This window comes from Euprymna scolopes, chromosome 31 (assembly GCF_053919585.1).
Source record: "Euprymna scolopes isolate OS-2025 chromosome 31, ASM5391958v1, whole genome shotgun sequence".
Taxonomy (NCBI): Eukaryota; Metazoa; Mollusca; class Cephalopoda; order Sepiida; family Sepiolidae; genus Euprymna; species Euprymna scolopes.
Genome location: NC_136512.1, coordinates 67,068,388 through 67,085,559, shown reverse-complemented (window position 1 = coordinate 67,085,559; position 17,172 = coordinate 67,068,388). Strand labels below are relative to the sequence as shown.

Below are 17,172 nucleotides of genomic sequence, written 5' to 3'. Positions count from 1 at the left end.
GAATTCATCAAACAAATACTTCAAATAACAAGATACCGGATGCCAAGAAGGTCTTCGCATTGTCCGAGTAAACATGCGTAAGAACCCCAAACTGGTTGGTGAATCTGAAAAATGCCAATATGAAGGAAGTGGTGCTAATATCTGGTAAAAGTTCCAGATGCACAGCACGCAAGCTCATACAGGTGAATAATAAGATGTATATTTTCACGTCTTCGTCATTCTGCTTTACCAAAAAATGACCGGTAAAGTCAACAGCTACCTGTTGAAAAAGATGAATAAAGTTAGCCCGATGATTGGGCAGTTGAGAACCTGAGGGAGGCATCGAATTGACTTTTTTACAAATAATACAATTGCGAAGAATTTTCTTCACTGATTGCCTCCCTTGAGGGATCCAAAACCCAGATAATCTCAACTTTGCAAGAGTTGAGTTGGTTCCTAGATGGCAACAATTTAGGTGTGCCTCTTTGATAAGCAATTCAGCCAAATGATGATTTTTCCCCAGATGCATAGGGAATTTGACATCAAAGAGGTGGATGTCAGAATTCTGAATACGACCTCTTGTTCGCATCAGACCGTCCTTATCAAGGAACAAACCAAGAGCAGATACTCTTGGAGGAACAGCTTTATTAGAGGGATGGCGCAAGTATTCCAATTCAAATGGATATTCTTCCTCTTGCATATAAGAAAAGAGTAGTAGTTTAGCTCTGTGATTGGTATTTGTGTTTCGGTGTTTTAACTTATCACAGAACCTCAATATCTTCTCCAGGGCATTAATTACTTTGGTCAGCGAAGAATAATTGCCGATATTTATTGGTAAGTAGTTCTCATCAGTGCTAAGACCATCGGAGAACATACACGAAATGACCTTTTCGTTCACGTCATTAAGGCAAGGTAAAGGAGACACTGGCCAGTCAATTGCCAGTTGATTCAACCAGTTGGGGCCATGTACCCAAAATTTTAATAGTTGTTCAAACTTAGAGGTAGTAAGCCCTCTAGTTAATAAGTCTGCTGGGTTTTCGGACGAAGGAACATATTTGAACCGAGGGAGAACTTGGAACTCTAGATTAAATTCACCCAGCATTTTTTTATGTCCATCACACTGTTGTCTACAAAGATGTTGTTTTTAGTTCCTTTCCCATTTTAAGACCCAAGATAAGGCTTCTTGAGTATCAGACACAAGAAAGAAGGAATTAACATTGATAGTTCCCAATGCTTTCAGTACATTAGGCACTACTTTAAAGGCCAGATAAATGGCCAAAGTTCCAAGGTAGGAAGGGTCTTCCTTTTAATAGGAACCACTTTCGCCTTGGCAAATAACATTCTGACCCTTGTCTTACATATAGAGAAAACCCATAAGCGAGCTTAGATGCATCACAAAAGCATATAAGCTGCATCGGGTAGTCATCCACTAATACACGTCGGGGGAACTCTATATCATCTAGCTTGTTCAATTCTTTGGCTAGGGTTTGCCAAGAGGCAGTGAAGGTTTCAGGAATTTCTTGATCCCATGAAAGTTTGTCTTTCCATAGTTGGCTGACAAGTACTTTGCCTTGTATAGTAACTGGAAGTAGTAATGACAAGGGATTGTAAAGGCTAGAAATTTGGAAAAGGATCACACGTTTCGTGTTGGCTTTGTCATCTACCACAACAGGACTCAATCTGATTGTGTCTAGGCTAGGGGAATAACAGTACCCTAGGACTTTTTCAAAGGAAGGAAGAGAAGTGATAGATTCATCCTCTATCATTTGTTTCTGCAAGTCAGTGCAGTTGGAATTACAGGACTGAAGATCAAATCCTGCCTCCTTTAATCTTTTGCGCACAGTATTATACACTTCAAGGAGAGATTCATTGTCTTGTCCAGTGGTGACCAAATTGTCGACATAAAAGTTGGATGCCATTATAGATGAAAACTCATCAGAGGCATATCTCTCAGCATGAAGCTTGAGAATGTAATTCAAGATGAAGGGGCTGGCATTGAAGCCGAAAATAATAGAATTGTACCTATATGTACACAATTTCTCCTTAATTTGGACGAAAAAACAAAATCTGTTTTTGTTTTGCTCAGTGTGCAGGCGAATTTGCAAGAATGTTTTGCGGAGGTCTCCCAAGAGGACGTAATTATTTTTTCTAAAGGCTAATAACAAAACAAGTGGCTGCACCGTTAAATTCACACCAACATAAGCTGCATCATTAATAGAAACTCTCCCCTTCTTTTTTAAGGAACAATTAAAGACTGGGCGGATTTTAGTAGTAAATCCAAGACCCTCTTTAAAAACGAGTCTGTGGTGAATCCAACAATATTTGACGTACTCACCAGGAGTAACAGAGAAAGGTTCAATGATGCCCAATTTTTCATAATCATCGAACACTTGTAGATATTTATCATACAATCCCTGCTTCTCCAAAGAGACTGGCACTCTCTGCATAATTCTCAGAGAAGGTACATAATTGGAATCTAGCTAAGCCAACTTATCGTAATCCCATGGTAGATCGATATAATAATTTCCATCTTTTAACAGACGGTTTTCTTAAAATCCTCTATCTTTGCTTTATCATATGAAGAAAGTTTAGCCTTTTCATCGATATCTACGGAATCCAAAGGAAGAAATTGCTCTATACCGCGTTCAACGGAAGATTCTTAAAAAATGGGACTCAAAAAGTCCGAATACGACGGAATAGGATTCAACACACTATCCACCAAATATGTGGAACAAGCAGGTAACGAATTGCAAACTTGCTCAAAGGGAGACAACTCATTGTAAGTTTTAATTATTTCAGGCTTCAAAAAATTACGCCCATCTCTGAAAGGAATAATCCTATTGGACATCTTCCACGCGGTGCCATCAATACATTCAACCATACAGAAATTTTGTATGTGTTGAATTAAATCTAGTCCGACAAGGCCATGTAGCTCCTTGTCATTTAGATCTCTGTATCCATGGCAGAGACAAAAGCCAGCTTCCGTTATGTTGGACATGATTTTGTCGAACCTGTCTACTTGAAATTTCAAGTTAAGGCTGTCCGAGAACAGAGCAGCAAAAGGAAAAGGTTTTTGATTACTTAATTTGATGTAGACGTCGAGCTCCTGGAGGGTCATAGGTCTCGTACCAATAATCGTATTTACAGGCATGGTAACTGGCCTAGGTACTAATTCTTCCATAGCTCTCATTTCCTGCAAAATAGCTTGAGAAAAAAATGATTTTTGGCTCTCAGTATCCAAAATACAATGAAAACCAACTGGGGTGCCCTTAGCCTTCAAGGACACTCTGATTACTGGGAATACGCAGTTTTCGCCATCAGTAAAGGAAGTCTTTCCGACAAAGGATTTTGAAGTTTGGGGGCACATTGTTGAAAAGTGAGTTTTCAATTCGCAAGTAGTACAGGGGTAAGGAAATCCTTTTTTCCCTTTGCCTTCTTGTTCCAAATGCCCCCCCCCCGACATCTAATACATAATTTGAGCTCTTTAGCTTGCGATACCCTTGAATCGTAAGAGGTATACTTAGTGCAGTCCCTTACGGCATGGTCTGCTAGTTTGCATAATTTGCAAAACTTATGCTGGTAACCAGCATTATCATTAAGTTTTGGGGCATTTGAACCCCTTTTCAGTAGAATTGGGCCCCCATATTGGATTTGACTTCAAGTGAAGAAAAAGGTGGCGGATTGGGTGCAAAATATTCCTGTGTTTTTTTGTATAAAAAATGTATCAAAATATAATTTTAATGTATTAATATAATTTTTTTTTCAATGAGTGATTCATAACTGAAGATAAAATAATAAATATAAAAACACGAAACATTTATAGATTCTTTTTAGAATTCTTTTTTTTTATGGTAAGGTTGTATAAAAATGTAGCAAAATAGAATTTTAAAAAATATGAAACATTTATAAAGGTTTAAGAATTATTTTTTTTTTTTTTACAGAAAAATTGTATAAAAATATATCAAAATATAATTTTAGTTTGAACGAACTTTTAAGAAAGGAAAAATTATCGACCCTCCGACTAGCAACGTTTGTCGTCAGTTCTATGTCACTGTCATGCAGAAGTGCCATAATTTTTAGGAAAATTGGAAAGTTTTGGAAATAACTTAATAAATAAAAAAATTGTCCCTCTTGCAGTTTAGATAAAGCAAAATATGAGGTAAATACTGAGACATAAATACAAAATCTGCATGAATTAAAATATATTTAAGCATATTTTACAATCGGACAAGGCTGAGTGCTCTTTGTATAAAATAAATTCCACTTTTAGCCATATGAGGATTGAAGATAATTCTTTTTTTCATTCTGCATTTAAACAACAAAAAAAAACAACAAAAGTTTAAATTATCTTTGATTTTCGTGATCTGCCTTGATAGAGTTCAAAACCGGCTTCGAAACCTACTAGGTGATGCCTTTTTCTCTTCCCTTCAACCTCTTTCCCACAAAATAGATGTTGCAAGCCTGTCTCTGTTCTATCGCTATTTTCATGGCAAGTGCTCGACTGAACTCCAATCTATGACCCTCTGCTTGCCGAACTCAAAAAAAAAAACACTCGACTAGCTACAACTACTATATATGATTTCCTCCACTTCCTATTGTGAGAATTTCTCTCACAAAGTTTTTTCCCTGGCAGAATGAAAGAAAACCATTCAGAAATTACAACAGGCTCACCTTTTAAACTTCAATGCAAATTTTATTAAAGCAAAAAGACCCAAGTTGCAAAAGACGCGTCATCTTCAGCTAGCTGCTATAATGGGCTGGTAACACCCCAAAGAGGGTAATAGTTCATCTTCGAGAAAAGCTGGGTACAAAACTTTGCTGAAGAACGCTGTAACAGGTTGAAGAGTTGAGTGATATCTTCCAAGATGGATACTGCAAATCCGGTAACCTTGAGGAGTCCACTGTAGATAACTGTCCAAATATCGGACGAATGACAAGTCAAACTGTAAACCATAATTTTATCTCTGACAGACATATTGTAATGATGAAAGTTAATTGATTCACAGAGCACAACAATGTGCGATAATAATTTGCCCAACATAAGGGCATTGGTGTTTGCAAATGATAATAACATTTCGTCCCACATTAGGACATTAAAACATCTCAAAGTGATTTGAGGCTACAAGCCTCGAGTGAGAATTCGAACATCCGTTTCAACCTGTTCCTTTGTTGAATCTGGTGATTTGAAAGGATAAAGTTGGCTCCAAGAGTACCCTCGGCAATTAGTAATAACAAGCAATCTGAATGGTTCAAACAAAATCGTGGGCAGACAAACCAACCAATGAAGAGCCTGCTTATTTCAGCAGAATTTCTCACACTATCTGTCCCTAAGTCTAAACGCAGATTCCATGGACAAAGATTCTTTCCCAGAACTTCCCATCTGTAGAACACTGTTCCGCTGGCCTGCTTCTGGTTGAATATAATACACTTCTTGGTTGAATATAATACACTTCTTGGTTGAATATTTCAAATCCAATGTAAATAAGTTCTTGTTGAGCCATCCCTATAACTAATTAAATTCTACCCAATTTATACAATTAGCCATTACATTCATTAACCCTTATCCTCGAATGGCCTTCAGGATTTGATAAGTGGTGACTCCCAAGTAAAAAAAAAAAAACAAGGAGTTATTCTGCATACTTATTTCTATGTGTATGTATATTCCGAGAGGGGAATGTACTAGATTGAGAAAAAAGAAACAGTTTGAAGGAAGGAGGGGAAAACCAGGGAAAGAGAGAAGTTTTAATTTTAATAAGAGAGGTGATCCAAAAGTAAAACCTCCTATTCTATTTTTTTTTTTTTTTTTTTAATTCAGAAAGTTGAATAGCTATGCAAATGGGAGTGGTATTATTAAAACATGCAACCTTTTGTGCTCCAAAATTTATTTTTCTACATAGTCACCACGATTCTGAATGCTTTTTTTTTTTTTTTTTTTTCATCTGGAACTATAGAGATTCAATCTCTATTACTATATTGTCCAATTTCTACTGTATACTCTTTAACCCTTATCCTTGAGTGGCCTCTTGGCCTTGATAATGTGGTGATGCCTTTGTAAAAAAAAAAAAAAAAAAAAATCTCTACAGTTCCAGATGAACATTGTCTGAAGATAGCGGTTTCAATCCCACCCAAAGCGTGCCAGAGGTTAATTGGCCAAAATGTGGTGAGACGACACCAACTACGGATGGCAGTGATGGTTGAGAATGCAGTTAGGAGATTTGAAGTTCCGATCCGTCGCGGTTACCACCTGACGAAAGCCAGAAGAATAGTTGGCCGAAACGTTGTGAATAAACAAAACCAATAAAAGATCAAAAACAACAACTAATAAAGATGAGAATAATAGTCCGAAATAAAAATAAATTAATATCTAGGGATCTCTACTGTGTGGGGGTGGGATTTAGCTGCCTGTTCGGGTTTGTCGAGGGTGTCTACGTTGTGGGGGCACAAGTGTCTGCAGTTCGTCAGAACATTCACCATTAAAATACTTGTAGAACCGGCAGAGGGAGGCAACGTTTCATCGATGGGACAGAGGCTGAAGCTTAGATGCCAGTTCACGGCCTATCAGATTGGCTATTCTCTTATGAACCTTGTCTAGGAGCAAGAGACTAGCAGCAGATGCACCAGCCCAAATGTGACAGCAATACTCCATACATGGGCGAATGGTGGCCTTATAGAGGTACAGGATACTTTCAGGTGTCAGTAGCTTTTTAGCACAGTAGAGAGAGCCTACCTTCTTTGCAGCGGCCCTGGCAATGTTTTCAATATAATTGTTCCAACTCATGTTTCCTGTGAACGTTAGGCCAAGCAGTTTGAAAGATGTACTCTCAGACAGGGAGTCACTGGCCATTGCTATTGGTGGCAGAGAAGGTTTCTTGTAATTATTGAAGGAAACCAGTTTAGTCTTGGCAGCATTGTGGGCCAAGTTCAAATCTAGTTCTTTCCACAGAAACACTTTCATCAAACCCACACAGCCTAGTAGAAAGATTCAACATGAATCTGACAAGCTTTGATAATATTTTACAGTCAAATCCTTATTCAACAGGAGAAAACAAATCATCAAATCCGTTTCGAAGGTCGCTGGAAAAATGGTGGGATCATTCTGCTGCTCCAGTAGATATTTCACTGCCGATACAATTCTTTACCTGTATGAGCTAAGTACGTCCAGGGATGGGAGTACTGTTGCCACATCTGGGCAGGAACTGCTAGAAGCCTTGACAAGAGTTCAAAACTGACCTCGTAGCCTCGTGAGGAATGCTCTTTTCTCTTACCTGCAACCTCTTTCTCACAGAAGAGACGTGGCGAACCTGTCTCTGCTTTATTGTTATTTTCATGACAAGTGCTCGTCTGAGCTCCAATCTATGCTCTCCCCTCAGCAAACTTTCACGAAAAACACTCATCTGGCTGAAACCACTATCAATAATTTTCCCTACTCTTTATCTGTACCTAAATTTAAACGTAGATTCCATTTCTTTATTAGAATTGCACGCATGTAGAACTCTTTTCCATTTCCCTGCTTTCCAGCTGACTTCAGTATGATCGTTTTCAAGTCCAATATGAACAAGTTTTTGATGAGCCATCTCCTTAAGTAATCCAATTTACCAAATTTCCACTACCAACAATTACTATGATATTGTCCTATTGACTACTGTACACTCATTGACCATTATCCTTAAATGGCCTCTGGGCCTTAATAACTTATGACTTCTTTGTAGAAAAAGCAAGGAGGGTTTCCTGGTGATAATACCAAATTTTAACACTGGAATCCTAACCTTTTCCGGTTCTCATGGACCTTTGGCTCCATTTTTATAGCCTAGCCTAGTTTTTCTGTTGATGGTTTAAGAGAGAAAATTAACATCAAAAATGTGAACCAGAACTGACAAATGAAACAAAATAAAAACTTAAATTTTTTAGACTGACTCCATATACTTCACCCCCTCCAAAAATCTATATATATAAAAGTGAAAATGTGTGTATGTATTTATGTTTGCTTTTTCTGTATGTCTGCAAAAGGATTTTTTTCGGCAGCTTCTCGAGGCCGTCGCTCATTTTTAAAACTTTTATATCACGTCGAAATCATAATTTCTACGAGTTACAAACAGGGGTCGCCCATCTATTTAATTTGCCCGACTTTGAAACGTTAAATATTTGACATTTTGGGATCGCCGTATATTGCTTTCGTTTTTCGGTATAAAAAAAGCAAAACTCGATTCGAATCCCTGGCCCATGGCCAGTGGTCTCTAGAAAGCGATGTAACATTTGGTCAATGTTGGCTTACCATCGTTATATCAGATGGTTGCTTTCATTTCGAGATGAGACACTCCCCTAATAAACGGGGAAGCTGTTTTTCCCCAAAGTTAGGTAAAAACAAGCAAACCGGGTTATTGACCTCATTAAAAACTGTCCTGCAGAAAATGTTAACTGCTAAATAGCTATTGCTTACGTCATCGTCGTCGTAACGCTTGCACAAAATGTTAACTCTACGACTTCCGTGCGGGCACTTATCAATTCTCTTCTTACTTAAATAAATTCAAACATCTTTCAGTAACTCATTCTGGCTGACCGCTCGGTTAACGTGTCATGTTTTTTTCACATTTTATTTTCCAACTTTTTTTTTTATCCCCCCAGGGTTTCTTTCTTTTTGATTTAAGAGCACACACACCTCAAAACACCCAGGCAACGCCGGGTACCCCCGCTAGTATATATATAAAATAAAGTAAACTGCTTCAGCAATTTCCGGGAAATATTGGAAATTGCTGAAGCAGTTTACGGTATAAAAATCACTTTATTTTAAATATATTTTTTATTCAAAATTGTGAAATTAGTCAAAATTGAATAAATAAAACAAGTTAAAATAAAACAAAATAGTATTTTTTTTTTTTAAGTAAATACACATGAATTCATTGTTGTTATTTAAATGTGAAATTATTCAAAATTGAAAAAATAAAAGTGCAACTGAAAGAAAGTTTTTTAATAATTACACATTTTAAATTTAAATCATTGTGAATTTATTCCAAATTTAAGCAATAAGAAATATTTGTATCCAAAATTGAGAATAACTGAAGTTCTTTTATTATAATTATGTTTTTATTTATTTTGTTTCATTTGTCAGTTTCGGTTCATGCTTTTGATGCATGAATTTTTCTCGTCTTTACACTGTCAACACGAAAACGAGGCTATAAACAGGGAGACAAAACGTCCATCAGAACCCCTTTCCCATAATAAAGAAGTACATTCTGCTGGGGACCATGGTCATATTCAACTGCTTTGGAAAACCTAGAACAAATAAGGATCAGAAGGGTTCTAACACTTAATGGTGAACCACAGTCATGATTTTGTAGACCCTATGATGAAGGCTACTATAAATCATGTGGAGAGGATATCCATCTTTGTCATCAACAGTTGCCATTCAGTCAACCAAAAGTGTTCCTTAGGAAATAACCTATCTCCTAACCTTAACAGAAAAAAAAAACAAAAAGAAATGTAACAGAGTGCATTTGAGCACTTGTGAAAATAGCAGCAGCAGCTGAAGATATTAACAGCAGCAGCAGTAGCAAAGTTATTATCAGCAGTGGCAGCCATTTGAGCACTATGCAAATTAGCAAGTGTGTACAGGCTTGCGTGACAAGAAAAATGAAATAAGGACAGCACGTGGTCAAGAAGAGACTTTTAAGCTGGTGTCGAGATGGCAGGGTTTTGTTAATCTCATGGCAGACGAAATGAAGAGTAAAAAAATAAAAATGAGAAGCAGGCATTGTTTGGAAAGTAACAGTAATAAATGACTTTTGCTGAAACAGAAAAAAAAAAACCCTGTTTCAGATTTATCTATTTATTTTTTGTTTGTTCCTTTGTGAAAGTATCGAATGGGTGGGGGTCTGAAAGAGGTTTGAAGCGTAACAGTCGTGTTACAGACCCCCCCCCCCAAAAAAAAATAAATAAATTAGGTACTTATACACTTATGAAACCATGCTGAAATAATAAGGCTATTATTTAGAAAGCCATTCTTAACATGGGGAAGGGAGGGTGTTTTGTAATTATTCTGCAGTTTCACCTAACAATAAAATAATAAAAAAAGATATTGTAAAACTTGAATTTAACTTGAAAATACTATTTTAAAAAATAGTACAGTAACATAAGTGCATAAGCACCATAAATTACATAAAAATAAATCTTTCTTACAAAAAAAAAAAAAAAAAATACCAAAAGATGCTTTCAACTTAAAAGAAAACAAACATCTCTTGCCAAAAAAATATATATTAATAAAAAAAATATATTTATTCATGAATATTATGGTAGGTTGATGTTTTATTTATTGTACTAGCCTGGATGCCCAGCGTTGCCCGGGTGTTTAGAGGTATGTTTTGAGCAAAAAAAAAACAACAAAAAGTGGCAGTAGGCAGGCAGGCTCGAACCCAGGACTCTAAGGTGGAAAAGAAAGTGAAAGAAAACCTGATGTTTTACCCGTACTTCATGACGCAACCGGAAGTTCGAAACATTGAAATTAGTAGTCATTCCAACCGATACGATGACTTGTAAAAATGGCGATGCAAAAAAAAAAAAAAAACGACCCTCCTTGTAGAAAACTGCCCATTTGAAGGTGAAGGAATTAATGTTTTTTTAGCCAATTTTTCGATATTTGTCATCTGAAAAGTTGAGCTTCAAAATGATACTGATCTCATGAAAATTCGTCACCTCTGTCGAAAGTTTTAGGCAGGCATACAAACATACATACATACATATATTTAAACATTCAATTCTTGGCCTTCGGGACAAGATCAAAGTGTAGTATTTTTTCACACATGCACACACACACACACGCACACAAAATTAATATAATAAAAAAAAAAAATTTAAAAAAATGATGCATACACAAACACACAGACAACTGTTTATAAATTGTAAATATGGTTTTGATTCTTAAATGCTGGGGATTTATTAGTTAGATTAAGATCCATAGAGTGAATGAGGTATTTTGGTAAATGTTGCCAGTCAAGAGTAAGACTCCAAAGTCTACATTTATTACTTTTAGTCACGTTAGTCACAAAGACCCTGAACCCTTCCCCTCCCCAATTTCTTGTAGAGCCTTGTGCCTAATTTTGTTGTTTGAAAATCTTTTGTTTTTTTTACTTAATTGTATTTACAAAATCTTAAAAGCAATAAAATATATAAACAAGATCAAAGTGTAGTATCTGTTCTTCAGATGCTGCACTTCTATTTCTTGTTCTCTTTCGGTGGAGGAGAAATCCTTCACAACTGAGACAATTTTTATTTTTGTACCTTTTCTCCACGTTAAACAATGACCCTGGTGTCTAACTCTGGGGAGGCATAGTAAATAGGTACATATATTTAAACAGACAGGTGAGATTTATATAATAGATTTCCATTTTTCTTCATTATATGATAATTCTTTTTTTTTTTTTTTTCTAGCATTTTAAAATTTGATCGGCACTCAGCATATTCAGACAAGTTTACAAAAGTTGCCAGGCTATGCCAAGGCAACTTTGCAGAAATACAAGTCAGTAAATGTAGACTTACCAAATAAAATAACATGATATTAGAATTTTTATGCAGATTGATATTATCTTTTATTTATTTATCTTTTTAGCTGGCCTGAATTTTATTCAAAGCTTACCACCCAGATACCAACTTCTTGGAAAAAAAAGTTTCAGGCACATTTTTCTTGCATCAGAAATGTTGACTGCTTCCTAAGTAAACTTGCAGAGACATGTTACAAATATGAAGAAGTGCCGGAAAAGATGTTTTTCAGCCTTACAAATTTTATTGATGAAGATCCTTATCATGAGCAGTGCATTATCGACTATCTCGAGAAACTTCTCCAACACCCAACGTAAGTTCATACCTTTGAATATAGCATTTTAATTGGAGGCTATATGTATGTATAGTTCGTCATTGTTTTGGGAGGATGATCGATGATGAAATTTGAATACTTTTCTTGGTAACTCTTCAGTTTCACCTCACTATTTAAAAGTTATATTTAAAAAATTATATTACAGAAAATTTTTTATTATGTATGCTCCTATTAGGTTGCAAAAAGGTTGTACGCCAAAATTTATGTATTTTTTGGGTTATTCAAATCATTGTTCTCATCATTGTGGTATTTGCACAATTATACTACTACCTCCGGTCGGAAATAGTTGGTGCACAAAAATTTTCAGTTTGGTTGGAAATACTTGGTGCATACAAGTTTCAAGTTTTATAAGGCAGTACTTTTGAAAGGAAATACAGGTTAACCAAATAATTATACTTAATTAAATTGACAATTGATTGTACATACATTCTTACAATAAATAAATATAAAAAAAAAATAATGCAAAAAGCTAAAACATCTAACTATTTATTCAATTGTGTTAATTTACTTTTCAATTCTGATATCAAAATTGAAGTGGGAAGTTTTCCTTTTCTTTCTAGCTGTGTTTTTGACATATGCTGAAGCCTGTAATTGTTGCCATCATCAGCCAAAATTATTTGTTCCACTGTCTCGTGCAATGTCAGGAAAATGTTGTTCAACTTTGATTTTTCTAATACTTGAAAGCTAGTTTCAACTGCTTTAATTAATGAATCAATATTCTTTGAAGCCTTTTGATGGATTGGATTATATTGAAGTAACCTAGGTCAAGCACATTCAGATTCGGACTGTTTGCAGGCTGGTTAACCAGTTCAATGTTCAGCCCTAATCTCTCCGATTATTGTTTGAATACCGAGTCCATTGGATGTATGTGTGGCTTAGCATCATCTTGTTGAATTATGATTCGTTGTGCAATGGATCCACTTGCCCATGTGTTCCGTGTGGAAACAAGGACCTTTTCAACAAGAAATTCACGAATCTGAATTTTTGTGATTGTCTCCATGACTTTAGTTACCATTGTTCCAGCAGGCCTGTTTCTGCTGTTACGTTTAGCCGCCTCTTGTTTGACAAATGGCCAAATTTCAATCTTCCTGTCAAAGTAACATTTGCGATGTGGATCCCTACGGGGTCGAGCCATGGCAGCAAGAAACATTACCTTTGTAATGAAACGCTTGCTTTTAGTGGTTCTTAAAGGGTTATGTTTATCTTTGCCCAAATAAAATTTCCTTGCATTTTGCGTCATGTAAAACCATTTCTCATCAATATGTATGACATCAAACATTTCTCTAAAAGTTCCTCAATTTAAATCCAACTGCGAACGGCAAAAATCAACGCAACATTTCATGTTTTGTATCGTGAGAAGCGGTTTTACAGCATTTGAATGTGCCCAAATTTCGCCATCTTTCATCCTTGCTATCAACGTTGTCTTAGGTATTCCACATGCTTGAGCAGTAGACCTCAAAGTGGTTCTTTTTCTCAAGAGAATGGTGTTTATTTTGCCAACTGTGTGTCCTTCTTTTTTCAGCTACAGAGAAACTTACGGCTCAAAAAATCCATTGGCACCGATATATCGGACGGACTGTCTAGTGCTTGTGACCAAATTCTGCTGACAGTATTTCTTCCTATACCGAATTTTGTGGCAACATCTTTGATTGTACCTCGTTCTAGGATGTGCCCTTTAGACCTTTGTAGCAATGCTTGCAGAACTGCTGTTCGTCTTGAATTTGTCAATTCTCTCTTATCACTTCTGTTTTTACCTTCCGCATTGGCATCAACTACATTTTCCATATTTATATAGCTACTGCGGGTATTTTTAAAAATAGATTATATAGCAGGCAACAAAGTAATGTGCATAGATTAAACTCTAAATGACTTTTAGAACGAAAACTGTTCTTTTTTCAATTAAGCACGCTCTAAAGTACTACCAGTTACCCCCTAAAACATTGAAATGGTGCATGACAAAATCTAAAACGCGGACAGTTTTAATTCTGCACCAACTATTTCCGACCGGAGGTAGTATAAAATTTAACTATCATTATCAGGGCTCTATGAATAAATTTATCTTTAGTTGACCTTTGACAACTAAATGTTTTCATTTACTAACCTAATAGAAAAGTTACTAGCCAAACCCACATGATTTTTAGAATATGACATCTTCGTTCTGTGACGAGTATGTACATCATAAAGATTTTTCTGTATATTTTTTAATAAGTGTAATTCTAAATATACAACAAATTTTATATTGATACTTTAAGGTTCTAATTCATTCAGATGTCTTTTTAAACAGCCTTCGTTAAAAAAAGAGTATATTGTTCTCTTAAACTTTTGTTTAAATAATTTAACTTAACATACATATATATATATATTTACACATGAAAAAAGTTGAAAAGATATTTTTCACTCAGTAGTGAGCTTTGGAAAATTGTCAATGACAGAAATACAATCGGCAAAAGATAAGCGTTTCATTATTTTTAGTCACCACTTGGAAAAATCACTCGCAAATGTGACTGTTTCACTCGCAATGTAGAGGCCTGATCATATTAGGTTGTGATGTTTTTGCCGTTTTTGAAATCTAGATTTTTTTTTTAAAATTAAATAAGAACTAACAACTATTTAGGGTGGTGTCAAAAGTTCACATTTTTTTCAACTTGACATTCCATTTTGATGATCTGAAAATAAATTGAAATAACTTCAAACTAAAATAAAATATAACAAATAAATTTTCAAAACACAATATATTTAAAAAATGGCAAGAACTTAGTTGCCAATCCAATATAAAAAGAACATTGTGTATGTTTGTTTAGTATGGACTCCAAAACGGTTGGGCTGATTTTTATGAAATTTCACACAAATGTACTTTATATATCTGACAGTGTTCTTAGATAAGTTCTGTATTAGAAGATCTTTGATAAATATCGATGATCGATAAAAATGAAAGAAGGAACATGCGATTTTGAGCAAAATAACACCTTGTACAGCCTAACATCACAAGTGCATGTGAGAAATTTTATTACCACACAAGCAGAAAAACCTGGCATATAAAATCAACAGTAGGTTCTTTGATATGACAGGGGCACGTTCAAAATGAATGTTTCTGTTTAAAGCACAATTGACTCATCCTACTTTACCTTTTCATTTTAAAATTAAATTTCGGTTATTACCATTGCATAAACAGAAGGACCCAGCATATAAAGTCCACAGTAAGATAAGACAGGGGCACGTTTTAAAATGAATGTTTCTGTTTAAAGCACTATTGAAGCATGATACTTGACTTTTGCTGGAGCGATAAAATTGTCTCCCTAGAAAAGATGGCATGATTCCATTTACGTTTGATGAAAACCGATTTTCTTTTTTTGTTGCAAACCATCTACTAGTTGGCCAGTTGTGTACAAATCTCAAGAGCGATAGGAGCTTTCTATCATGTTTGAAAGTGACACAATGTTTGACGAGTGAGATGAGAGATGCGCCGCTGTACAACTTATGCTCTCTACCAATCCAAGTTATGAAAACAGGACCATTGCCAGCACCCTCAAAATGCATTGCTAGATTGCTATGAATAACAGGGATGTGCCCAGGGTGATAAAAATAAAGTTTCTAGCCATAGTTATGGTCTTTAGTATGGTTTCAAGTGAGGGCCATGTTATGCCACCTCACATCTTTTGATTTGGCTTGAAAGTTAACACTAAAGTGCGTGGTAGCAGAACTCTGTACTAACCCACAAGTCCAAAAAGATCCAGGCGTGGCTTCAGAAAGAGTGCTACGACTTTGTAGCCTTCTCTCACTGCCCCCTCCCTCTTCCCTTAATCTGAATTCGCTGGACTACTTCGTTTGATCATATGTTGGGAACATCACCATCTCCCGCAACACCAACACCAGTCTGATTGCTGCCATCTGCCGAGTATTCACCGAACTCCCGTTGGCACTTATGGAAAAGGCATGGTCCCAGTTCTGGACCTGTATCAAGGCGGTAATTGAGGCTGACGGGAGCTACATTGAATAAATGTCAGCTCTACTACATAATCAAGTTACCCGAATTGATTTTTTTCAATAAAAGTTCTAAAATAAAGCTGTGATGTTGTTTTCTTTAGGGCGAAACTTATCGTTTCACCCTGTATATAAAAATAATTTTATAAAATCAACAATAGATTCTCTGCAGTGCAATGTAGACTACAAGGAGGCATGTGAAGCTTTGTCCCGATGCACTGCGATGGATCTCCATTTCACCGATTTCGATGACGATAAAAATATTGGAGTGTGAAACATTTGTTTATCATCATTCAATTCCGGAAATTGAGTGATGGTTATCTGCCCTTGGCAAGAGATAGTGAAACCGGATTTATACTAAGTTACTTTGTATATGGAGGAGAGAGAAACTCACCTAACAGTTAAAAGGAAGGCGGTAATTCAGCCTGAAACAGAACAGGAGTTATCTCCCCTTGATCATAGTTTATCATCATAACACATCTAAAAAAATTCTGAAACAAAAAGTTATCATTTCTAATTTTTCAGAGAAGACGAAACTCTTACGAAACAATATTATTCTGGTAAACTTCTGCTGCATCTTCGACACCGAGTTCTAAGAAAAGCCTGGGATGAATACATGGCGCTACCAATTTATGCACAAAGACTGGAAATAGGTAATTATTTTTATTATTACATAGTGAACCACCAAAACATGTCAGCCATTGAATTGTTAATAAAATTCACAATTCTTTCTGCAATCATCAAAATTGCATATTTACCAATTTTATTTTAATGGTGAATGCTCTGACGAATTGCAAGCACTTGTGCCCCCACGACGTGAACATCCTCAACAGATCCGACAGGCTGCAAAATCCCACCCCCACACTGTAGAGATCCCTAGATGTAAAAGATCTTTCTACCCCAGTAGTTTCTTCCCCAGAACTGCTAGACTTTGGAATTCGATTCCAGGTCCCTGCTTCCCCAACTGTACTGACGTGTAGAAGTTCAAGTGCAACGTGAACCGACATCTTGCTGCCCAAATCCCTACATAGTACCTCAGTAGTTGTTGCCCCTGATAGTAGCCCCCTACACCAAAGTGGCAATGTGCCTTGTTTGGGGTGAAAATGTAATTAAAAAAAATAAAAATAAAAAAAATCTAAACGAGTGTCAGTTTTGAAAGTGCTTATGTTGTATAGTCAGTGGGAGATAGATATTATAAAACATGTCATATGTTGTATGTGAATCTATTCCATAACGACATACATGTTTAATAGTTGGATTTTATAATTTATCTGTATATTCGTGTATGTGTAAATATATGCGTGTATGCATATACGTCGTATTATTTAGTTGATCATCTAGTGTGTATA

General features: G+C 35.9%; 2 protein-coding genes across 3 annotated transcripts in view; one reads left to right on the top strand and one right to left on the bottom strand.

Annotated features, from left to right (window-relative positions):
• Positions 1–17,172, bottom strand: part of LOC145255790 (serine/arginine-rich splicing factor 6-like) — a 563,981-nt gene that overhangs the window by 334,819 nt on the left and 211,990 nt on the right. The window lies entirely within an intron of this gene.
• LOC145255784 (F-box only protein 21-like) overlaps positions 1–17,172 on the top strand; it is an 83,449-nt gene that overhangs the window by 21,239 nt on the left and 45,038 nt on the right. For both annotated transcript variants that reach the window (XM_080114456.1, XM_080114455.1), the window contains exons 2-3: positions 11,579–11,821; positions 16,349–16,476. In XM_080114456.1, the coding sequence (XP_079970582.1) occupies positions 11,730–11,821; positions 16,349–16,476 (220 nt within the window). In that variant the 5' untranslated portion in view covers positions 11,579–11,729. The remainder of the gene's footprint in view (positions 1–11,578; positions 11,822–16,348; positions 16,477–17,172) is intronic.